The following is a 22030-nucleotide window of genomic DNA, read 5'->3' as shown; positions in this document are numbered from 1 at the left end:
GGAGCTTCAGACAAAAGAGATATCCCCAGAAACAAAGCTGAAAGGCTGAAATAGTCACTGGACTGTGGCCTCGGTCTCAATCAAGAGTCTCTCGAGCCAGTGACAAGCGAGTACACAAAGCACCAATGCCTGCACCAGCTTATCAATCAAACTCCATGAAAATAATGATCTTCTACCAGAGCAAAATGAAGTCTTGAGACCAATACGTGGAATATGGATTTGACAGGAATCAAAGGAGATTCGTACAGCCAAGTGTTGAATCTAAAATCCTTGGTCAAAACAGTCAATGAAAAAAACAAGGCTGTTTTAACTGCCCATTTTTTTCCATTTCAATACCCAAAATTGATTAGTAGGACGGTTCACGTAGGGATTTTTTAACCCTGCTGATGTTATAAATCAGCAAGCCTTCCCAGCCAAATTGGCTGGGACCGTGGGATAAACTTTATTTTGGTCTTGCTGATTTTGGCCCTACATGAACCGTCCTAGTATCTCTCTCCTCTTGGAATTTTCTCTGTATTCTTCAATCTGATCAAAGAAGATGACATATTTGGATTGATTTTGTAGCCAATTGGATCCATCAATTCTTAAATATAACTCTTTGAAGTTTAGATAGTCTCCTAGGAATCTCTTTGGAATATCTTGCCAATAAATATCCTGTTGTAATAATATTAGTTGCACTGCTTCTTCAAACACTTCAACTTGTTATCATTGGAAAATTGTCCTGAGGCTGTGATCTTCCCAAGTCCTGGACAAAAAAACTCTCAATAAGATCAAAAATAACAACACCTAGGTCTCTTTGGTCATGATGGAAAAGAGGGAGGTTCAAGAGTTTGGAGATCCAAGCTCCAGTGTTTTGTAAAATGTCTCACACCATCAAAAACATGTCCACTTTTTTGCGCTTTGAAGATTCTCCTTTGGCAAAGAATCAAATTGTTCAACATCTCTTCATCTTGGAGGATTTCTCTGACAGTCTTCTCATCAATGAATTGATTCTTTGTTTTTTGTGTGTACTCATGAGCGCATGATTGCTCCACTTAAAAATAAAAAATCACTTTGAAATCTTTAAAGTGACTATTGTAGTGATTGAGCAATGTTTTCATTGCTTTTGCAAGTGTTTCTTCATATTGTTTTCCAAGATTGATGCAAAAAAACTTCCAACATATCATAGTTTAATTCCATGGTTGTGAATTTTTCACCTTCCTGCACCTCTTGACAGAGGGGTTGGGTAGATCTGATATTCATACCTGAATCTGAAGAGTGTTTGTATAAAGAACTCTAGCTTACCTTGAAGGTAGAAAGTAAGTGATACCAGAAGGAAAAGAGATGAGGGAGAGGTTGGGAGAATTGGAGTCAGAGGTGCTTGAGGTATGTGTTGAAAGAAGAAGAGAAATGCAAAGTAAGATTGATAGATAAAAGCCCTGGTTTTGGTTTCAAACAAGATGGGTGGGCTTGGTAATCTAATAACAATCTGGGGGATCCTTTGTTTATGGTATTCAAAATTGCATAAGATTTTTTTACATAAAATCATAAACTGCAATTTTGGCTGGGAGATGTCACTTTAAGTTTTATGCACGCTGACATCTCCCAGCCAAAAATTGGCTTTATGCTTTTATGTAAACAGTGGCATATGCAATTTTGAATACCAGAGTTACACAAAGTTCCCATGAAATTATACCCCTACAGCACTGGCTGAGTGATATTATGGACACTCACGGTATTCTCATTTGAAGACATTCCATGGGTAGAATTTTGCCGTGTTTTATGACTCTGTATATTCCTGGTATTCACACATGTGTCAGTTACGTGGATTGTGGGCACTCAAGAGAATCTGCCCAACCAAGTCAGTCAAAGCCCAGAGTGAGGTACGTGCATGCTTGAGTAGCTGGGGATTTGCAAGCAACCAAGTCCTCTGCGGCCAGTTCTGTGTCAATGTCTGCGCTGTTTAGGCTAGCCAACTTGTCAACAGCCAACATGGATGCAATCTGCTACTCTTTACTTTCTCTGTGGGTATGTGGTTAACAGAAGTCAAAAAAGAACCCATTAGCAGGCAGGAAACCAGCTATCTTTAGGCATTGGAAAGGAAGAAATTTCCACGGGATGATGGTGTTGAAACTGCAACTGCCCAGGGTCCATTTCTCTCCCTTTCACACATCTTTCACTCTTTTTTCCTCCCTCCAGATGAATATGCTTGTTCACCTTCTGTCCACAACTTCTCCCTCAGTTGTAATAGCTACAAAGTCTGCTCATCTGGATAATCAAAACACCATCAGTTCCTGCACCTTTTCCCTGAGACCCTCGAGTCTCCTGTAGTGAGAGCATTTTTCCCTCTCACAAGCTAGCAGCTTAGACCTCTTTGAGGGCTCTCTTGTTTTTCTCTCTGCCTTGAGCTTTCTTCCTCAGGCTTGTTTTCCACTCATCCCTCCGGCACCAAGTCCAAAATTTATCAGATGGTTTTGTGATGGGTGAAGAAACAGCCTTCATTTTTTCAATTATTTGTTGTTCAATCTGCTGCCAAAAACAACTGAGAAAGAACCAAAAAACTCAGACCAATTTTATAGAAGCAGATTGAGATTAATGGATAGGTATATCATGGGAATATCTTGAGACTTGAACCAAATGTGCCACTCTCACTCCAAAAAAAAGTGCTCCAACCAAGCTGCCGTTGATAACCCCACTTCCAATTAAAAAATCACCTTTTAGGCACAGTCTCTGTGCAATGTGCACAGGCAATGGGCATTGAAGCTTGGTGAAGAACCCTTTGAGAAAAGTTGGAGTAACACCACAAGCCTCCCTCAAGTTCCCACATGTCAACTGCTTACATTTGACCCTGTTTTTTTGCAGTGTCTACCTTTGGATACATGGCTAAACAACAAAGGCGCCAACCAGAAATTAAGAATCTGAAACATCTCAACATACTGGAATTGAGATTTCATAGTCTGTCAGTTTGGTGGGTAACCTGATCATCATTTATTATATACAGTTCCTGGATTTCATGTCATGGGAAAGACACTAAAACTCCTGTTTTAAAAAACTGTATGAACAGGGATTAGAAAATACCTTAAGAGCTTTTGCCAATGTGCTTGACAGGGGGTTCATGTGGAGAAAAAAACAATACAGAAGTATTGTTTTGTTTGGTGATCAAAATCTTGTTCAGGCACTTCAAGTTGCAGATGGAAATTGGCAACCGCTGGCAGGCACCTGTCACCACTTAGCACATACCTGTCTGCCCTTGCAGGTACCCATGGCAAGTGCACGGCTATCTGTATGGCTTTCTAATAAAATGGAACACCGCAGGCAGCACCTTCACGGGAAGAAACATACTTTCCAACGGGGGACAGGTGTCCGCAGGCAGGAGCCCATTGCCATCTCAGCTTCAAGCATGAAATGCATGCAAAATAGGCCTGGTTCAAAGCCTCCTGAGTTTCAGATCAGCAACTCAAAAAACCTGTGGATGTGTCCACATTTGAAGGATCAAATGCCCGGTCCCCTGCCCTTTTCGAGTGTTGTTAAACCAAGAAAAGTAAACTGTTGGCACATTTGAAATCAGCCTAACTAAAATGAGCTACACAGTGGGCTGTGTGGACAGTCCCCTGTAGCAAACCAGGGGTCATTGTACTTTGTAGCCTAGTTGTCTCACTAGAGCAAGAACAGCGCTGCAGCCATTGCTGCTAAGTTTCACTTGATGTCTAGTGACAACTTATGTTTTCTGGCAAATTCCAATTGTTTTCCAATGTGGGTGTCTTTTCCTAAGCAACCAAATCTTCAGGGAATTCAAAGTTGGCCAGGTGAAACTTGGATGCAATTTTGCCAGCCAGCATTCAGGGCTGACCTTGACTTCCAAATTAAGCATTTAAGCAGGTCTGGTGGGTGAAGTGAGAGGCTGCTTGCATGCCCTTTTTTGACTTGGTATCCAAGACAAAACTTGACCACCTAGCAAGAGTTCATGCCAGTCACTCCTCCCCAAATTCGACTCCCCCAATCAGCCAACTCCCCCCAGCCTGTAAGAGTGTGTGCACAGTGGGTGCTCTCCAATTTCCCAGAATCCCATTTCGTTTGGGGGAGATGAGAAAGGGGGGGGAAAGGACCATTACCCCATGCAAACATCCATAAAAAGACGGAAATTTCGGGGCAGACGGATGATCCCGCGGCGAGAGTTCCCCCTTGGGAAGCCTGAGCAGTGTCCGCCGCGCGTTTCCTCAGACGGGCAGACATGCGGACGAGAGCGGAAGAGGGCCGAGGGCTGCAGCCACCTCGCGTCCACATCCCGGCCCTGACTGCCAGAACAATCAAAGCCCGAGGGGGGGGATACATCTGGCAAGATGAGGCCGCAAATCCACCCGACACCAGAAGGGCGCTAGGATTGATTCAGAAGATTGGGAGGATCTGGTAATCCAGCCTAGACAGCGCTACCTTTACTGCACGGAGAGCGGGTATTCTTGCGGCCTCTTATCGCTGCTTGATGAGCAAGGGCAAACAGAGTACCCCTTCCAAAGCTTGAAAAACGGGACTGGGTGCACTGCACATACTTATTTTGGATATCTTGTGTACTTTTCTGAATGTGGGGGAAGTGTGTAGTCCAAGGGGAAAAGATACATATCTGCACAAACCAACACAGCCCAGGCAGAGAATAAACAAGATCAACAGGGGGGAGTGGCAACATGGGGTGTCAGCGACGGTTAGCGGGCACCGATTACGAGAAAGCGGCCCAAAGTGGAGCTAAACCGCCCAAAAATGAAAGCTGCTAGTCATGGCGGCCGGATCTGTGAGCGACGCCACCGGCCCCCTCCCCACACACCCCCCAGAGCCACAAAAACATCTCAGAGAATGAGCTCGTTTTGAAGCGCCCAGAAAGCCAACGCCCAACCCAAAACACCAGGACAGAAACAAGCAAGACAGGAGGAGGAGAGTGCTGCGGCGTTAGACAGGACGATTATCTACACGGATGGACACAGAGAGAGAGAGGAACGATGCGGGGAGAGAGGGAGCGGGTATCGAGACGTCTAAGATACGAACATACAACTACGAAAGAGCAACAAAGAGAGACCCTAGCGGGTGGTTTTCGCGCGTACATATATACATGTGTGGCTGGAAGGCGTGGCGAGCGGGGGGTGTCGCTAGTGTGCGGGCCAGTCGACGGCGTGCATGAGGCTGTGGGACGGGGCAGAGGTCAGTGGACGGACGGGGGCAGAGGGGGACGGGGGAGAGGGAGACGCACTTGAAGGACTCGAAGGGCGTGTCTTTGGGCGAGCGCTCGGGGACAAACATCTGCACTTTCGCCCACGCCCTAAACATCCTGCACCCGCGCGAAAAAACAAAAAGCCGAAGGTCAGTGTGGAGCGGTGGATGGGGGAGGGGGGAGGGGAGGGGCACGGACTGGCGCCAGTAGCAATGGACGCCGGCCGGCGACAGGTAGTGGCGGAACAGCGGGTACGAGTTGTTCGCGATCGACTCCGCCCACGTCGGGTCGGCTAGCAGCCCGTCGATGAGCTCGGGCAGATGCTCGAAGCCGGGGCCTTTGGCGAGCGCGATGTTCTGGGTTGGCGAGTGGGGCCGGGCGTCCAATAAGTGGTGGAAATGCTACACACAAACACACAACAGTCCTTCCGTCAGGATCTCGGGGGACACACAGGTCGGAAAAAGGGGGACGTACCTGGATGTACTGCATCTCGTGGCCGACGACCACGCTGCGACACATCTGCAGGTACTTCAGCCGGCCCGAATACGCATATCCTTCCGTGTGCACCAGGAACTTGTAGTTGCAATGGTCCTCCGGCGTCTTCAGTCCGCCGTTCAAGTTCTGCCACACGATCGGCTGGATGTCGCTCCAGGATTTGCCCTTGGAGACTTCGAGCAATTGCTGCAATCGTCCGCCACGCACGGCCATGAGCTGCAGGATATTGGGGAAAGGGAGAGGGGGGGGGGGGACTGACTTCACGGAGCTTGACGAGGATGGCGCCGCGCCAGAAGGCCTTGGAGATCTTCTTGTCCCACGTCAGCGTGGCCTCGCGCTCGGCAGTCTTGTCGCGCACCTCGACCATCCCGCCCACCTTCGGCTCGGGCCAGGAATAGAAGCCGTAGTCGGGCATCAGCCACACCTCTTCCTGCGACTGGGTGCGGTCCAGGACCCATAGCGGATGCTCGTCGTCCCCGTGCTGCGGCGCATCGCTCGTCTTCACGACGAACTCGATGTCCGGTAACAGCTCTGGCGACGTGATCACCGCTTCCTCTGTCATTTAAGCAGTGTCAGTTTCACGCCTTGGCCTGCTCGTGTCATCAGGGTATAGGAAGAAAATATCTCTACTGACGGATCGAGTTCAATATGGCTTCTGTCCGCAGGCCCGGGCCACTGAGTCACACGCACAGATCCTGGAGGTGAGTGCATGGTGCTGAAAGGTGCGAGGGGGAGAAGACTGACCCATTGAAGCCTTTGATGTACACCCGATTGCGGTAGATGAGCACCCGGGCATGGCTGTACTGATATGCGCGATCTATTAGCCGTGGGGGATGGGTAGAGATTAGTAAGCGGGGGTGAGACGGGGGGGGGGGGGGGGGTGAGGTGTATGGGACGGACCGAGGTGCTGGATGGTGACGTTGCCGCGGGAGGAGTGGTAAGCGACGGCGCGGTCGAGTTCCTGGTAGAGGTTGGGGAAGAGGGCCAAGCACCTCTCCTGGTCCATGAGGCGGTCCATGGCGGTTCCGAAGTCGTGGCCGTTATCGGGCTGGTAGACCTTCTGGAGCATGGTTTTCTGGGCGAGCTGTTTGGAGCAGAGCTTGGCGGAGAGCAGGCCGGGCAGGGAGGCGTTGCGGGCGCTGGGGATGATGTTGCAGAGCCGCGAGACGACGGCGTTCGTCAGATGGAGGTTGGTGTCCCACAGCAGATGCGGCTCGTTCAGGTTCCGGAACAGCTGCCGGTCGATCACCACCACCGTGCCGATCAGCACGCCCAGCGCACAGAGCGTCGCCAGCCGGCTCCCCAGCGTGCTCCGGCCCTTCGTCTGCAGCGGGTTGAACCGCAGCGGGAGCAGCGGGCGGTCTACACAACATGTCCCGATCGTCAATACACACATCGTGGCACCATGGCTGGCGGGTTCATTCGACAGAATGGCGCGGGAAGATGCCTTGGGGAATGTCTTTTTTACCTTGGAGATCCGAGAGCCAGCTGATCGGATTCGAGCGTGGCGGAGAGTTCTGCGGAGACATTGCTGATGAGGAGGAGAATGACGAGAGTTGAGGATGGGCGAGGGAAGAGAAGGAAGGGGGGAGAGAAGGGCGAGGAGATATTTGGGTGATAGAGTGTGTGTGGGAATGTATGAATTAGGGTTGTCCTTGAGCTTGTTCTTGGTGCGGCCGACACGGGTTTTTCAACCCGTCGGGAGGCTCTTCTTGGCCGTTCGGACTACTAGCTCGACGGGGGTGGCGGAGAGCCGCGAGTGGGGCTGGCCAGGGGGATGGATGGATGGATGAGGAATGGGGCCAGCGAGAGGCAGATCGCTGGTGCTGCTCGAGAGAGAGGGGAGTGGTGGCCAGGGGGATGGGCTGAAACAGGCCTGCCTCCCTCAAACGCCAGTTGTTCTGTTTTGAGTGTGACGACGGCGACGGCCATCGGCCTGTCCCGCGGAGTGCAGCCATGTAGGGGCCCTTCCATGCAGAAGAACCCTCTTCTCTTCTCAGCTGGGCTGCTTCGAGACTTCGCCCTCTCTCTGATCGCCAATTCTGAGATCCAAGTGGCCTCCTCAGTCTCGGAGGCATGAACGACCGTCTGGGCGGCATCCACAGGCCATCACAGAACACATCCTGCTGCCATCCATCTCGCCGAGATCCCCATCAAGAACGCCGGATGCATCCGAGATAGACAGAGCCGGCCCACAAAAAGCGCATACCGGAGTCGCTCCCTCAGAAGCTCCTAACCAAGGGGCGGGGCCAGCGGACCTTGCGTCGAACAACACATGTAAGATGCTAATGCGATCTGCACCCCATCGCAGCCACGTATGTACATACATGCTTGAGCTGAAAGAAGGAAAACCATGCGCCTTTCCCAGATTCCTTTTGGGAGAGACAGTTCTGCTCTAGGGACACAATCCCAGCTGAATCCTCGGCGCAGACAGCGGCTGTAGCGGCCGGCCGCCGGGGAATCCAGCCGCACCGGCACAGACTCCGGCCAAGGATGACCCGCCTGCATGGACGATTGCGCGTTGGCCGGCCGGCGCAGCCTGGGCTTGCCCACGCCGACGAGTCTCTCGGCCGGAGGCTGGGCACCCGGCGTTCGGCAAGCACCCCTCTCGGCGAGCCAGCCTCCCGACCGAACAGCCTCCCGACCGGCGACATGCCCGCCGAAACACACACCGCCCCCATCGGCCGGAGTCTTGGCTCCGGACTCGCCACGCACAATGCGGGCCCGCATCTGGGGGGGGGGCCCGAGCAGAGAGGGCGCTGCGGTCGAGACAGACGAAAGTGGGGCCCAGAACGACTCTCGGGGCCGGACAGACACCGCCCGTGGCCTTGGACGCCGGCCGATAAAACCTGAGCCCCGCTCATGCGCTGCGTCTCCAGGCCGAGGCTCTCGAGAATCAGAACACGAAACGACGCGCGGGAGCCACAGACCGCCCTCGGATCATGCCACGCGATGGGACATCGCGGGATCAGCACAGCGTCGACGGCTTGCAACACCCACAGGCTTTCTCGCCTCGATCCGCCTGGATCTGTACAAGCGTGTGTGTGTGTGATCGCAGTTTTCCACGAGACATTTGGTCCTCGCAGCTCCCCATGTTGATGTGAATGTCTGCAGACATAAAGACCATCTGTGGTGGGTGCGAACTACCTCTCGCTAATATATACAACTCCTTTTTTTCGTTCTCGTTTACATATTTCCTTCACGATGGTTCAGATCGCGGAGAAGTTACTGAAGGTGGCCACGTTCAACATCCGCTATTCGCCGCTGACTGCAAACAACACGGTCTCGACGCAAGGCTCGCTGAACGGGACGGGCGAGGCCTCCTGGGCCCGTCGTGTGCCGCTGATAGTCGACCAGATCAAGTGGGAGGCCCCGGACATCGTGGCGCTCTAGGAAGTCCTCGAGCATCAGTACATCGACCTCAAGGACCAGCTCATCCCAAGCCAGTACGCCTCGGTCGGCGTCGGCCGGAACGACGGGGTGACCCGCGGCGAATACGTGCCCTTGTTTTGGAAGACCGACCGCTTCAAAGCTCTCAGCGTTAACTATTTCTGGCTCTCCGATAAGCCCGACCTGCCCGGCTCTCGAGGCTGGGATGCCGTAAGACTCTCTCCCCATACTGTCCCTCTTCGGCTCCTCTCATGAACTGGCTGTGTTGGCTCTCCTGCTCTATAGGCTGAACCGAGGATGGTCACTTTGCTCACCTTGCAACCGCGAGCGACTGGCCAGAGCCAGGACGACCCCTCCAATCTGCCCTTTTTCGTCATGAACACTCACTTCGACAACGCCGGCGTGAAAGGTATCTCATGTCTCTTGCCCACTCCACCTAAAACCAGCACCCAAGATCGTTGCTGATCCGCCCCGTTTTTTTACCGAAAAGCGCGGACTGAATCGGCGAAACTGATCTTGAAGAAGGCGAACGAGTTGACGGCTGCGAAAGGACAGCCGGTGCTGTTGATGGGGGACTTGAACTCGCCGCGGGAAGAGACGGCGTACCAGGTGCTGACTGGGAAGGCCGCAGACCAGCCTGCGCACCGGGCGACGGACCAATTCTTCAAAGATTGCGGCGCAGAGGTCGGCCGGCCCTTCGGAGCCCACAACGCGACCTTCACCGGCTTCCAGCACGACCCCGAGGACGCCATGAAGATCGACTACATCATGACTATGTCCGCGCCCCCTAACCTCTGGCAAGCCGTCAAGTACGGCGTCATCCCTAATCAGTTCCAGAACGAATCGATCGCCAGCGACCATCGCATGGTGTCTGCTGTCATCCAAATCGTTTAAACCGCCCCCCCCCCCCCCCCTATCGGCTTTTCTCTGCTCTTTCTACCTGTTAAAAGTCTGGAAAAAATGAAATGCAGAACTGGAACTCAGCTTAACAGATTCATTAGTTCTGCTACTTTGAAAATAGTCTGATGATGTAGCCCATATGTTGCAGATATCCCGATGTTCCATTCTCTTTCGAGGTTGTCTTATTTTTGTTATCAACGTCCACTGCTTGTCTATACGATGTTCACGTTCTCCTCTGGTTTTTGCTCTAGCATGTGTCACAGTCTAAGGACGAGTTTTGCGAAACTTGCATTCCATCCCATCATTTCTTGAAAGTGAAGCTGATACGAACCGCATGAAGGGGTTGTGGGTGAACTACGTTCCACCGGGGCAGGAAGCTTTTGCGGATGAAATGTAAAGCTAAGGTCTTGCCTTGTTGAGATCAGTAGCGCAACCCAGTTTTTGTCTAGCCTCAGACCAAGTGACCAAACGCAGTGGTATATGTAGTCCAATTTGCCGCCCATGTTCATCGTCTCCGTGGCGCAATTGGTTAGCGCGTTCGACTGTTACGCAGGGCGCTCACCCGCATTCATCGAGAGGTTGGCAGTTCAAGCCTGCCCGGGGACGATATTTTTTCGCACCCATCGGTTCCGCTCTCCCTGGTCGTATCCCATTCAACCTTTTGAGCGATCCAATGAGGAAGTCAAAGGAATCACTCACAATCGATAAACTCAAGAGAGGCATGGATGAGTACTTGAGAGCAGGATGGGGCTGGGCCTTTTTGCTCCTTCAATAAGAACAACCACCAAAATTTATGCGCTGACAAACACACTGGAGACTTATGTACACCAAAGAAGAACAAATACTCATGTTAGGGGGATTCATGGTTAGAATTTGCAAAAATTTAGGACACATTTTGACCAGTTTATGGATGCCAGAAGGCGGGATTCCATGGCAATTCTCCTACCTTGCCACTCATCAGCAAACAAGGTAGAAACAACGGTGAAACTGATACAATACATGTATTTGTATCTGTATTGGCAATACATAGTTTTGGAAAAGTGTGTATTGTATCTGATATCAGATACATCACAAAAACATGTATTTCAATACAATACAGCATGTATTTCCCCTGATACATGCTGTATTGTATTGTATTGGGCACCCAAATACACAGTTTTGGAAAACCATGTATTGTATCTGATAACCAATGCATCCAAAATACATCTATTTCAATACAATACACGCACAATACTGATACTTGTAAAGTATCAGTTTCACCATTGGTAGAAAGCCTACTTTGATAATAGGGGGTTTTATAATAAGGATACCTTGGAAAGGGTTTGAGTGAACTACAGTCTTCCTTAGTTGTGCTGGGCAGAAGCTGCACACCTTAAAATTTATGACCCAAGAAACCTGTGCATATATTCCTTGGATGATGGAAAAATTCCCAAACACACTACTTACCATGGCTCTCCCATGAGTCAACCAACCCAATCACCTGCCACCATAAATGTATACATGTAATGTATTGCTACACCGGGATACATACATGTATTTGAAAGAATTCAGAGAACTAAGATTCTTGTTAGAGTTCTGAAACTGAATACAATCTTATAAATGAGAATGATAAAAGATTGAGTTGAGGATTCTTTTTACCTAAGAGCAGGCCAATAGACCACTCTCTACTAAGATAGGAGAGAAAGCAAAACACTAAGAGCAGGTTGGGTTCCAGTCTTCTGATAGACCCGGAGGCGTGTCAAATAGCAGTCTGCCTTAGCGTCTTCTCTACTGCTATCTAGGAGTCTAGTATAGTTCTTACACAACAAAGGCTTTGAGCTCCTATTGTCCGGCTTCAGTTGGCATTGGAGAAACAGCTGAGCAGTCTAGCAATCTTGTCTGTTAACTTGTTGTTGCATCCCTCAACCAAGCACTCACCATTTCTCTGTCCAGCTCTTTGAATTGGATTGGTGCGGTTGGTCTTGTTCTGTTCAACTGTGTCTAGCAGAGCTGGAATGGTGCATTAGCTTCTGTCTTTCTGATTGTCATTGCTGAGTTGAATTCAATCTAGACTTTGGTGTTGATTGTGATTTGCTCTCTAAGTTTCTTCAAACTTGAGTTGATTATCTAATATTGTATTGCTACCAAATTCTGTACCTGCATTCACAAATGTACACTCAGTTTTTTCAGCTTTTGTGCATGACTGCAGAAGTGGTTTGCATTGCTTACCACTTGTTTCAGCTATGAGATTGGCACTGGTCACCTAGGTTTGGAATCTCACAGGCTTCCATGCTTTGAGTTTCAAGATGCAAAGCAGCTGAGATTTTGATTATCAAAAGCTTCATCAGTGAGCATTGAATAACTGACCTTCCAGTGGGGTCTGAGGAAACCAACCAAGTTTTCTGTTTCCCTTGACATAGTAGATTGGTAATTCAATACATCTATTGGTGAATCAATACACATATGGATGAATCAATACACACCAGGGGGGAATGTCTGGCACTAACTAGAGAGTTCCAGACCATAATTCTATCATTCAAATGGTCTGATGCAAGTTCAATTTCATCTGTAACTGTTTGTTGGATTTTATTCCAAATTCAAGGATAATTAGTGCAATTGCGTGTATCTGCGCTCACGCTACTTGCGCAGGGTGCAAAGCTACTTTAGCTTTTAGCGTAGCGTTTAACGCTGCGCTAAAAAATAGCGGATTTGTGCTGAACTATGCTACACCACGGTCAATAGAAGGTGTTCCTGATGTGTAATACCTCCTTGGAGCTTGAAATATTTTCTAGAGAGTTTATTATTATGGCAGAAAGAATTTGAGGCTGTTTGGAGCACCATAGATAACGTGCCTTAGTAGGAAATCCGCCAAATCAGCCCCCGGCTACACAAGGTGTCCCTGAGAATTGCTAATTCCATGAAGATTAAAATATGTTTTAAAGAGTGTATTCTCACAGAAGATAAAATTTGGGGCCAGTTGGAGCACCATAGATAAGGTTTCAGGGGTTTGCCTTAGTAGGAAATCTGCCAAATCTGCCCCCCCCCCGGTGTGGTGTTCAAATTGGTACAGGGCCTCAAGACTTTCCAAATCAACAAGTCATCAAGATCATCAACTTCAAGATTCCACCCCTCAAGATCAGCCATTTTCAGCTCTTCCAGATCCTCAAGATTCATTCTCTAGATTTCCATCCCCATCCCTTTTCTTTTCATTATTATTTAGTCCTCTTCCTGTTTCTTGGTCCTAACACATGTACTATGTGGATTTCTTATGATGTTTTATTTCTTCACTTTATCCTGTTTGGTTTCCTCTTTAAGCTTTGTTTATTCTTTTCTTCTGCTTGTTGTTTGTTGGGTTTTATTTTTTTTTCTTTCCTTGTGGTTTTATTTTGTAGTTAGGGATGTGATGACATGTCCTGTGACATGTCACTCCCCAGAGTCCAAGTTTGAGTTTGAACTTGGAGGATGGGACGGCATGGGACTTGCTCTGATCCACAATAAATTCCATCATCTTTCTGATCCACTGGCAGTATCCCCAGCACCTTCCTGATCCTTGGCCAAGTGGCCCGTATCCCTATCAACTTGATCATCACCGGCAGTATCCCTGGCATCCTTTCCTGATTCTTCTCTCATCTTTTCATCCACCAAACCCGCCGACAGTATTCCATCCCCGTTGTCTCTCAAAAATCCACCCCCAACGCTATCACATTTTGATCCTCATCTCATTTGCCAGACCACTCATGAGGGCAGCTCACTCAGCACCATCCCCTCGACCAACTGCCTACCGCCTGGCACGGTAGGAGTTCCACACCGGCTACACAGGGTCTCCCTGATGAGTGCTAGTGCCATGAAGCCTCACATATGCTCTAGAGAGTGTATTTATGTGGGAAAAAAATATGGGGGCATTTGGACCACCATAGCTAAGGATTTGGCGGATTGCCTGAGTAGGAAATCCGCCAAGTTAGCCCCCCGGCTACACAGGTTCTCCCTGAGGAGTACCCATGCCGTGAAGCTCAAAATATTCTCTAAAGAGTGCATTTAGATTGCTGTAAATATTTTAGGCGGTTTGGGTACAACAGTGACAAGATATAAATTGTTTTGTATCACCAGGGGAGATATGTTCCCACTCCCCAGGGAGTGCCTTACCGTAACTTTTTTCCATGACTGTGCTGGAGGCCTTTGGTAAAGCAATATTGAATAGGTATGAACAAGACTGGAAGTCAGCGTGGAAATCAGTTGGAAATCATCCTGAAATAAACCATAACTTGCCAAAAAATCATCCAGAACTCATCTATAATTCATCCAGAACTCATCCAGAATATAGTTCTTTCTTGGCTCCATGACCAGTGTGTCCTTTCCATGGAGATGTGAAAGGCCCAGCCTGTGATTTTTTCCCCCTCATGTACTTGCGTACATCAGGGGGACAATTGGTGTCTCAAAACAAATTTGTTACTTTTCATGTTGTTGAGAATGCGCATCTAGTGCTCATCTCATTTTTCTGTTTCCTGCCTCAATCTCTCATTTCACTTTCATGTCACATGTCTTTCACTTCTTCTTTTTCATTCTCACTCGTGTATCTAACCTGGGGCAGCTTGTGTTGGAAAGCCTTTCTTCATCCTTTCCAACACACCATCGACTCCTCTCTGCTGTCCCAGGTTAGTCATTTCTCTCTGTTTCTTCTTCTCTCTTTTTCTCTTTGTCATTGAAATAAATAATCCTTTCCAACACACCATCGACTCCTCTCTGCTGTCCCAGATTTATCTCAACAGGTTATGAGCTCCAGTTGCACCTAACCGGCGCAATTTTTCCATCTCGCTACCTTCGGACTTCTCTGTGTTGTACATCACCTAAAGGATCACCCCGGCCTCTTTCGTCCTCTTCTCGAAATGGCTCAACCCGCTGCCCCCGCTGTTCCGGATACTTCCGACTCATCTTCCTCTCTGAAGGTAGCCGGCATTCCCCAGCTCTCGGCACCGGACTCCTCTTCCAACTACTTGGACTGGAGCTTTGTGGTCACCGTCCACCTCTCCTCTCTAAATCTCGCCTACCTTCTCAAGCCGGTCAAACTCGAAGACCGTCCAGCAAAGTGGGCCAAGGACAATGCGGATGTGTGCTCGTTCATAGCTAGAACGGTACACCAGGACAACCTCTGTCTCATCCGGTCCTTTCCCACCGACGCCACAGCCATGTGGGAGTCCCTTCAATCCGCCCACATCGACTCCACTGCCGGCGGCCGAATCTACTGGTTGAGGAAGTTGGTGACCATTCGCATGTCCACCGACGACGTCGAAACGCACATCAAGGAGATGGCCGTCTGTGCCGAACGCCTCAACTCCCTCGTCACTCCCGACAAACCTCTTACAGTGGACGACATCCATGCCGCCGCTCTACTCGGTTCTCTCCCGGTCGATTGGTTGCACTGCGTATCCTCTCTTATGAATGAGGACTCGGTTACTTCCTCCCGCATAGTCGCCGCTCTCAAAGCGGAGTCTCTTCGACGCAAGTCCCGTGGTGAAGAGGATCTTTCCATCTCCGTCTCGAAGGCTAGGGCCGCATCTACCTCCAAGGGCCGTCCCGCCCGTGACGAGAGTCTTTTCTGCACGTTCTGCCGCATCAAAGGACACAACCTTGCCGTATGCGAGAACGCTGCTCGCATCCTAAGCGAACATCAGCATCCCAAGGGCCAAGGGAGCAAATCTAAACGCCGCTCCGACTCTCAGAAGGATTCCTCCAAAACCAAGGGCTCTCGTTGCTCTTCCTCCGGCCGTGGCCATCGATCCTCTCAGACCCCCGCCAAAGCTGGTCTCACCACTGTTGTGGAGCTCGGGAGCGACTCGGACGATGAGTCGGACCACTCGGGTTCGGCCTACGCCGGCAACGTCACGGTCCCAGGCGTCTCTGACAGGGCTGTTTCCTCCGTGGCATCCGTCGACGCTAACATCGACTCTGGGTGCTCGATGAACATGACCCCCCATCTGCACCAGGTGTCTCGCCCCAAGGTTTCTTCGGTCCCTGTTCGTCTCGCCGACTCCTCGGTTGTCCACGCCACCCACAAAGGGGTCTCGACTCTCCCGATCGACGTCCTGAAGTCCGTTAAGACTCTGGTTGTCCCCAGCCTCCACGAGCCCCTTCTCTCCGTCGCTTCCCTTTGCGACTCCTCTCTCCGCATTGTGTTCACTCCCACTTCGTGTGACATCTACGACGAAGGGGATTTCGAGGTCGTTGGCTCGGTCGTGGGTCGCGGTTATCGCAAGGGCAACCTTTACTACTTGCCATCTGCAGAGGTGACGTCGAAGTCTGCATCCGTGGCTTCCCCTCTTGGGACTGACAGTTCTCTTTTGGACTACCACATTCGCCTATCTCACATAGGTCTCAAGCCTCTTAAGCACCTCCTCCGCCTGAACAACATCAGGCTCTCTTCGATGGACGAGATTGCCGTGCAACGCTGTCCGGTCTGTATCCAGTCGAAAATGCATAGATCTCCTTTCTATTCTCGGTCTCTTTACCGCTCTACTTCTCCTGGTCAATTAATCCACTCTGATGTTGGCTCCTTCGAGGTTCCCTCCCGTGAAGGCTATAAATACTTTGTTTCCTTTATCGACGATTGCTCTAAGGCTGTCTCTCTTATGCCCATGAAATGCAAAGGCGAAGTTTTCAAATGTTTTAAAATCTTCAAGGCATCTTTCAAGAAATCCGGCTCCCACAAGGTTTTGTGCCTTCGCTCTGATAATGGAGGCGAGTATATCTCAAAGGCTTTTGAGTCTTTCCTTCTTGAAAACAGTATTCAGCATCAAATGGGTCCCCCTCACTCCCCTCAGCTTAACGGGGTCGCCGAGAGAGCTAACCGGACTATTGGAAACCTGGTACGCTGTCAGCTTTTGGGCTCCAAGCTTCCGAAATCTTTCTGGGTCAACGCCCTCCGTCACATCCTTTACTCTCTCAACTCTGTCCCCGTTTCTACTCCTTCTGGCTTCGTCTCCCCCAACTCCGTCCTTGGAGTTGACTCCATTCCTTTGGCTGACATTCACCCGTTTGGCTGTTTGGTCTGGTACAAAGTACCCAAGGCGAACCGACTTAAACTCGACCCAAAAGCTTGGGCATCTCTCTTCTTGTCCTATCTTACTGACGGAAACGGGTTCTGGGTTCTTGATCTGGAATCCAGGAAGGCGTTGAAAACTCGCGACGTGCTGTTCGACGATTCGGTGTTCCCTTACGGCCATTGTCCAATAGGCCCCCCACCCACAATCAACGTAGAAATCCCGTGGTCCCCCCCCTTGAAGCCGTCCCCACGCCCTGAACCCGTTCCCCCTTCAGCTCCCGACCTTCGTCCCTCCATTCTCGAGTCCCCACCTCTGAATGTGCCTCTGGGAAACAGGTTCGACAGAAGGCTCACGGCCTCTATTCACGCTCCGCTCAACCAGCACCGCGGTCCGGCTTCATCCGGGCCATCTTCACCATCTGAGGCGTCATATCCTGGTGGCGGTAAGTCTACTCCCTCGCCGGTCCTCCGGCTGTCTTCCCCTCCCTCTCTTCTTCCTCTTCCTCCCGCTGCTTCTCCATCTCCTGGAGAGCAAGGTGGCTCACTTCCTGTTCAGGTTAGGTCTCCCGGTCCCCAGCCGTCAGCTGCGAACCCTGCTCCCGCCGCCTCGCCGCCTTCTCCTCCTGCAGTTTCAGACCCCATCCCTAGTTCGCTTCCTCTTCCCCCTTCTCCGCCTAGGATCCCTTCCCCTCCTCCGGTCCGCCGTTTGAACAGGTCCAGAAAGGCACCCGACCGCCTTGGAAACTGGTCCAAATCGGCAACCGCCCCGGAGGATGTCGACACTCCGAAAACCTGGCGCCAACTTCAGCGTTCTCCCAACAAGGACTGCTGGCTGAAAGCTGCTAGTGAGGAGTTTTCGTCACTCCTGGGAATGGAGACTTGGCGTTTGGTCCCCCGGCCAGACAAACGAAAGATTATCAAATCTAAATGGGTTTTTAAAGTCAAGCGCCGTCCGGACAAGACTATTCAGAAGCTGAAAGCTCGCCTGGTTGCTATGGGCTACACCCAAGTTCAGGGCCTCGACTACGACGAGGTTTTCTCTCCTACCCTCCGCATGGAGACCCTTCACCTGATATGTACCCTTCTGGCGGTCCGGAAGTGGAAAGGTCGCCAGGTCGACTTCAAAACTGCTTTCTTAAACGGTCGACTGGACGAGCCGATCTACATGGAGCAACCGGTTGGTTTCAAGGACTCGGCTCATCCTGACTACGTGTGCAAAGTCTCGAGGTCGTTATACGGTCTCAAGCAGTCGCCCCGGCAGTGGAACCAGGAACTGCACTCTGGTCTGGTGGGTTTGGGTCTATCTCAGTCTTGGTACGACCCTACTCTCTACTTCCGTCTGGAGGCCGGCAAACTCATAGCAGCGGTTACTGTACATGTGGACGACCTGACCATCGTCGGCGAACCAACCTACGTGGATTCTCTTTGGCGCTCTGTTCACGATAGGTGCGGACGAGGAGTTGCACCACTTCTTGTCGATTAAGATCACAAGGGATATTGAAAATCGACTCCTCTTCATGTCACAGTGCCACTACATTGAAGATTTAATTCCTCGGTTCCTCCCCAACGGTCCAACCTCTGTTTCAACCCCCACGGATTCCGGTTTCAAGAACCTTCGCCGGAGACAACCAAATGAACAACCTTCTCCGGGACCATACAACCAAATCATCGGGTCCCTTTTATGGGTGGCGCAATGCACGCGTCCGGATGTTTCCTTTGCCGTGAACAAGCTATCACAATTCTTGAAGGACCCCTCCGCCTCTCATTGGACAGCAGCGGTCAGGGTTCTTAACTATCTAGTGTTCACCAAACACCTTTGTCTACGGCTCGGCGGGTCTCTTGTCTGTAGTGGGTATTCCAATGCAGATTGGGCTGAAGATAGGGAGGATCGTTGCTCAACATCTGCGTACACATTCAGGATCGGCAATGGTGCTATTTCCTGGAAATCTCGGAAACAAGCGACTGTCTCATTGTCGAGCACAGAGGCTGAGTATAAGGCCTTGTCTGATTCCTGCAAGGAAGGCATTTGGCTTCGGAACATCCTCACTGAACTTCGCCTTCGTCCTCGAGAAGCGTTGCCGCTCCATGTCGACAACAAAGGGGCCGAAGCCCTAGCCAACAACCCCGAACATCACTCAAGAACAAAACACATCGATGCAAGGTATCATTTTGTTCGGGAATGCGTTAAGGATTCAAGAGTCAAGATCTTCCATGTCTCAACACACGACATGCTAGCAGATATGCTGACAAAACCCCTCTCCCGAGTTCTTTTGGAAAAACACCGGGCCCGGTTTGGAGTTGTGTATTTTTTTTTTTTTTTTTTTTTTTTTGTATCTCCAAAATTTTTTTTCCCTGTCCTCAGTAGCTTCATCTCTTTTCCACTTGAGTTCTCAGCAAGAGGGGGTGTTGAGAATGCGCATCTAGTGCTCATCTCATTTTTCTGTTTCCTGCCTCAATCTCTCATTTCACTTTCATGTCACATGTCTTTCACTTCTTCTTTTTCATTCTCACTCGTGTATTTAACCTGGGGCAGCTTGTGTTGGAAAGCCTTTCTTCATCCTTTCCAACACACCATTGACTCCTCTCTGCTGTCCCAGGTTAGTCATTTCTCTCTGTTTCTTCTTCTCTCTTTTTCTCTTTGTCATTGAAATAAATAATCCTTTCCAACACACCATCGACTCCTCTCTGCTGTCCCAGATTTATCTCAACACATGTGGCTGTGAAAGGCCCATTCTGTGATATTTCCACCTCAATGTACGTGCGTACATCAGGGTGACTATTAGCAAAGTGCAAAAAGGTTAACTTGCATGTGCACATGTGAATTTTGAAAAGCAAAAAAATACAAAATTCACTAGATCATTTTTGTGAGGAGGACAGGATATATGGCCAAACTGAATTGGCACCGCAATCCAACCTTGACTTAACTCAGACTTTCACCCTATTAAAACAGTTTTTTGTCATTTTTATCAGCCAAATTCAAATTAATTCCTGCATTTCCAAGAAAATGGGTTTCAATTTCAATGACTGCAACATTACCACATTCCAAAAATCTAAACCCAATAATACCAAGTCGACTTTTATTTTAATTTTGTACATCAGGGCATATAATGTGAATTACAAGAAACCCATTTTTTTGGAGGAATTACTTTTGAGAATGGGAATTTTGCTTTGCTATCCTTAAAAATCAGTAAACAGGAGCAATTGATGAGTTGGACTTTGGTGAAATATCATTTCATCATATTTCTTCCTACAGTTGTACATAGAAAACAAAAGAATTCTACACAACATTGTGTTGACTTCCAAATCAATTGTGACTGACTTTTCACTAACTTCTCCATCCAATTTACTATTTTGGGGATGAGTTACTAATCCACATCAGGCTCACATCCGACCAAAACTCACATAAAATTCAGCTCTGGCACTCCCTGGGGAGTGGGAACATATCTCCCCTGGTGTATATTCCATCATTTTTTGTTAAATTAATGTACCAACTCCCATTCTTGAGAGAGGAATTAATTAATCAACTCCCAACCCCCCCCCCCCCCCCCCCCTGGGTCAAATACAGGTCCTGAGGACCCAGGCGGACCTCCTGAGACAGTCCGTGTGACATAAACGACTTTTGGGAGTCGATTTATTAATTCTTGGGAGTCAATTTTTAAACTCCCTAAGTTTATGACAAGTTCATGTGAATAATTATCTATAAAATAACTGTGCGCGCTCCCCATAGTATACATGTCACTTAAATATAAGTTACACTAGTCAAGAGACCAGTATCCATTGGAAAGTAGGATATCTTCCCCAATGAAGATCATCCTGCTACATATATCATGTCTGCTACAAGGATCAACTACCCCATCCAAACTCACAATTTGACAATGGGTTCCCCCAACCAAAGGTAAGAATCTTTTTGCCTTGGAAGGAAAAATATTATTTAAGAGGTCCATTCTATCCCTTGGGGGTCTCACAGAATGTTACATAGCCTTTCACATGCTTACATCATCACAGACTTTCCACAAGTACATAGACTTGCCTCCTCCCCCACCTTCCTAGTCCGGTAGAGAGTTTTCCCTATCTCTGGTCTAGGTAAGCCATTCCTCCTTTTCCCCATCTTCTCTCTTCCAGTTGTACTTACAGAGAGAGTTTTCCCTCTCTCCGGTCTAGTTACCTGCAATATAGTCTCCCCACAATGGTACTAGAACGTTCTCCGGCTCTTTGCCTTGTTCCTTGCGCCCCTCAACAACAATCAGTGAAGACCCCTATTTAGGAGTCTTACACTTTTTTTTCTAGTTCACTCCAAATTGACTCACGTGATTCACACCCAGCAAAGGAAACAAGAAAATTGTTTTTTTTTTTTTTTTTTTTTTTTTTCTTTTGCAATATTTCAACACCCTGATCTTACCTGCTCTCTTGCGCCTCTCTTTGGCCCCCTTTCCTTCCTCTTCCGCCAAAAGTCCTTTATTTCCATTCGCCACGACCAAAGACACCTTGAAATCTGCCTTCAAAAGACACCCTGAAAACCTGCCTTTTCTTTCCGCCTGATTAACTTCGAGCGACCGTCGTCAACGTCCGTTTATGAGCACTCAACAATCCAATACCAATCCCCTTATCCCACTCACCGATCCCAAGAAACTTGCTCAAGAAACCCGCAAACATTCGAGACTAGAAGCCGCCTTATCGACTGCCCCTACAACCACTCTGCCCCCACTCAATAACGCAGAACATCAATCTGACCACTATTGACCAGCTATTCATCCAGACAAGCCAGCCTAGTTGTCCAATTTTTTTCATTATTCAAGCCTTGTCCTAACATCTCAACTTGCAGCGCTCCGGTACTCAGAAGGACCTCTGAACAGTGAGTACCAGCCCCTTCCTCTGTATCTTTGCTGCTTTCCATTTTCCTGGGATCACAATCACCCCTGCTCTGCAGGCACCAGTATCATCTCTGGAGGGATCTAAACCACCCCTGCCTAGCCAGCTCCTCCATTTTTTATATTTATTCCATCAAATAAATATCATTACCTTCTCTGTCACCTAGTGTATCTAGAAGAGAAAAG

At 49.3% G+C, this 22030-nt stretch overlaps 2 protein-coding genes across 2 annotated transcripts; one reads left to right on the top strand and one right to left on the bottom strand.

Annotated features, from left to right (window-relative positions):
• Positions 1-5114: 5114 nt before the first annotated feature.
• Positions 5115-7200, bottom strand: PtA15_9A488 (uncharacterized protein; the record flags this gene model as incomplete). Its single annotated transcript, XM_053172701.1, has 9 exons — positions 5115-5148; positions 5216-5293; positions 5375-5577; positions 5651-5857; positions 5931-6226; positions 6306-6346; positions 6416-6488; positions 6572-7033; positions 7140-7200. 9 exons carry the CDS (start codon positions 7198-7200, stop codon positions 5115-5117), a joined length of 1455 nt encoding a protein of 484 aa, XP_053023916.1.
• A 977-nt stretch (positions 7201-8177) lies between these two features.
• On the top strand, positions 8178-9955 carry PtA15_9A487 (uncharacterized protein; the record flags this gene model as incomplete). Its single annotated transcript, XM_053172700.1, is given in 5 exon segments — positions 8178-8711; positions 8885-9052; positions 9065-9271; positions 9347-9470; positions 9552-9955. The coding sequence occupies 5 exon segments, from the start codon at positions 8178-8180 to the stop codon at positions 9953-9955; spliced, it is 1437 nt and encodes a 478-aa protein (XP_053023915.1).
• Between the last annotated feature and the right edge of the window lie 12075 nt (positions 9956-22030).

This window comes from Puccinia triticina, chromosome 9A, assembly GCF_026914185.1.
Source record: "Puccinia triticina chromosome 9A, complete sequence".
Classification (NCBI taxonomy): Eukaryota; Fungi; Basidiomycota; class Pucciniomycetes; order Pucciniales; family Pucciniaceae; genus Puccinia; species Puccinia triticina.
The sequence above is the reverse complement of the archived record's forward strand: the minus strand, read 5'-3'. Positions and strand labels throughout refer to the sequence as shown.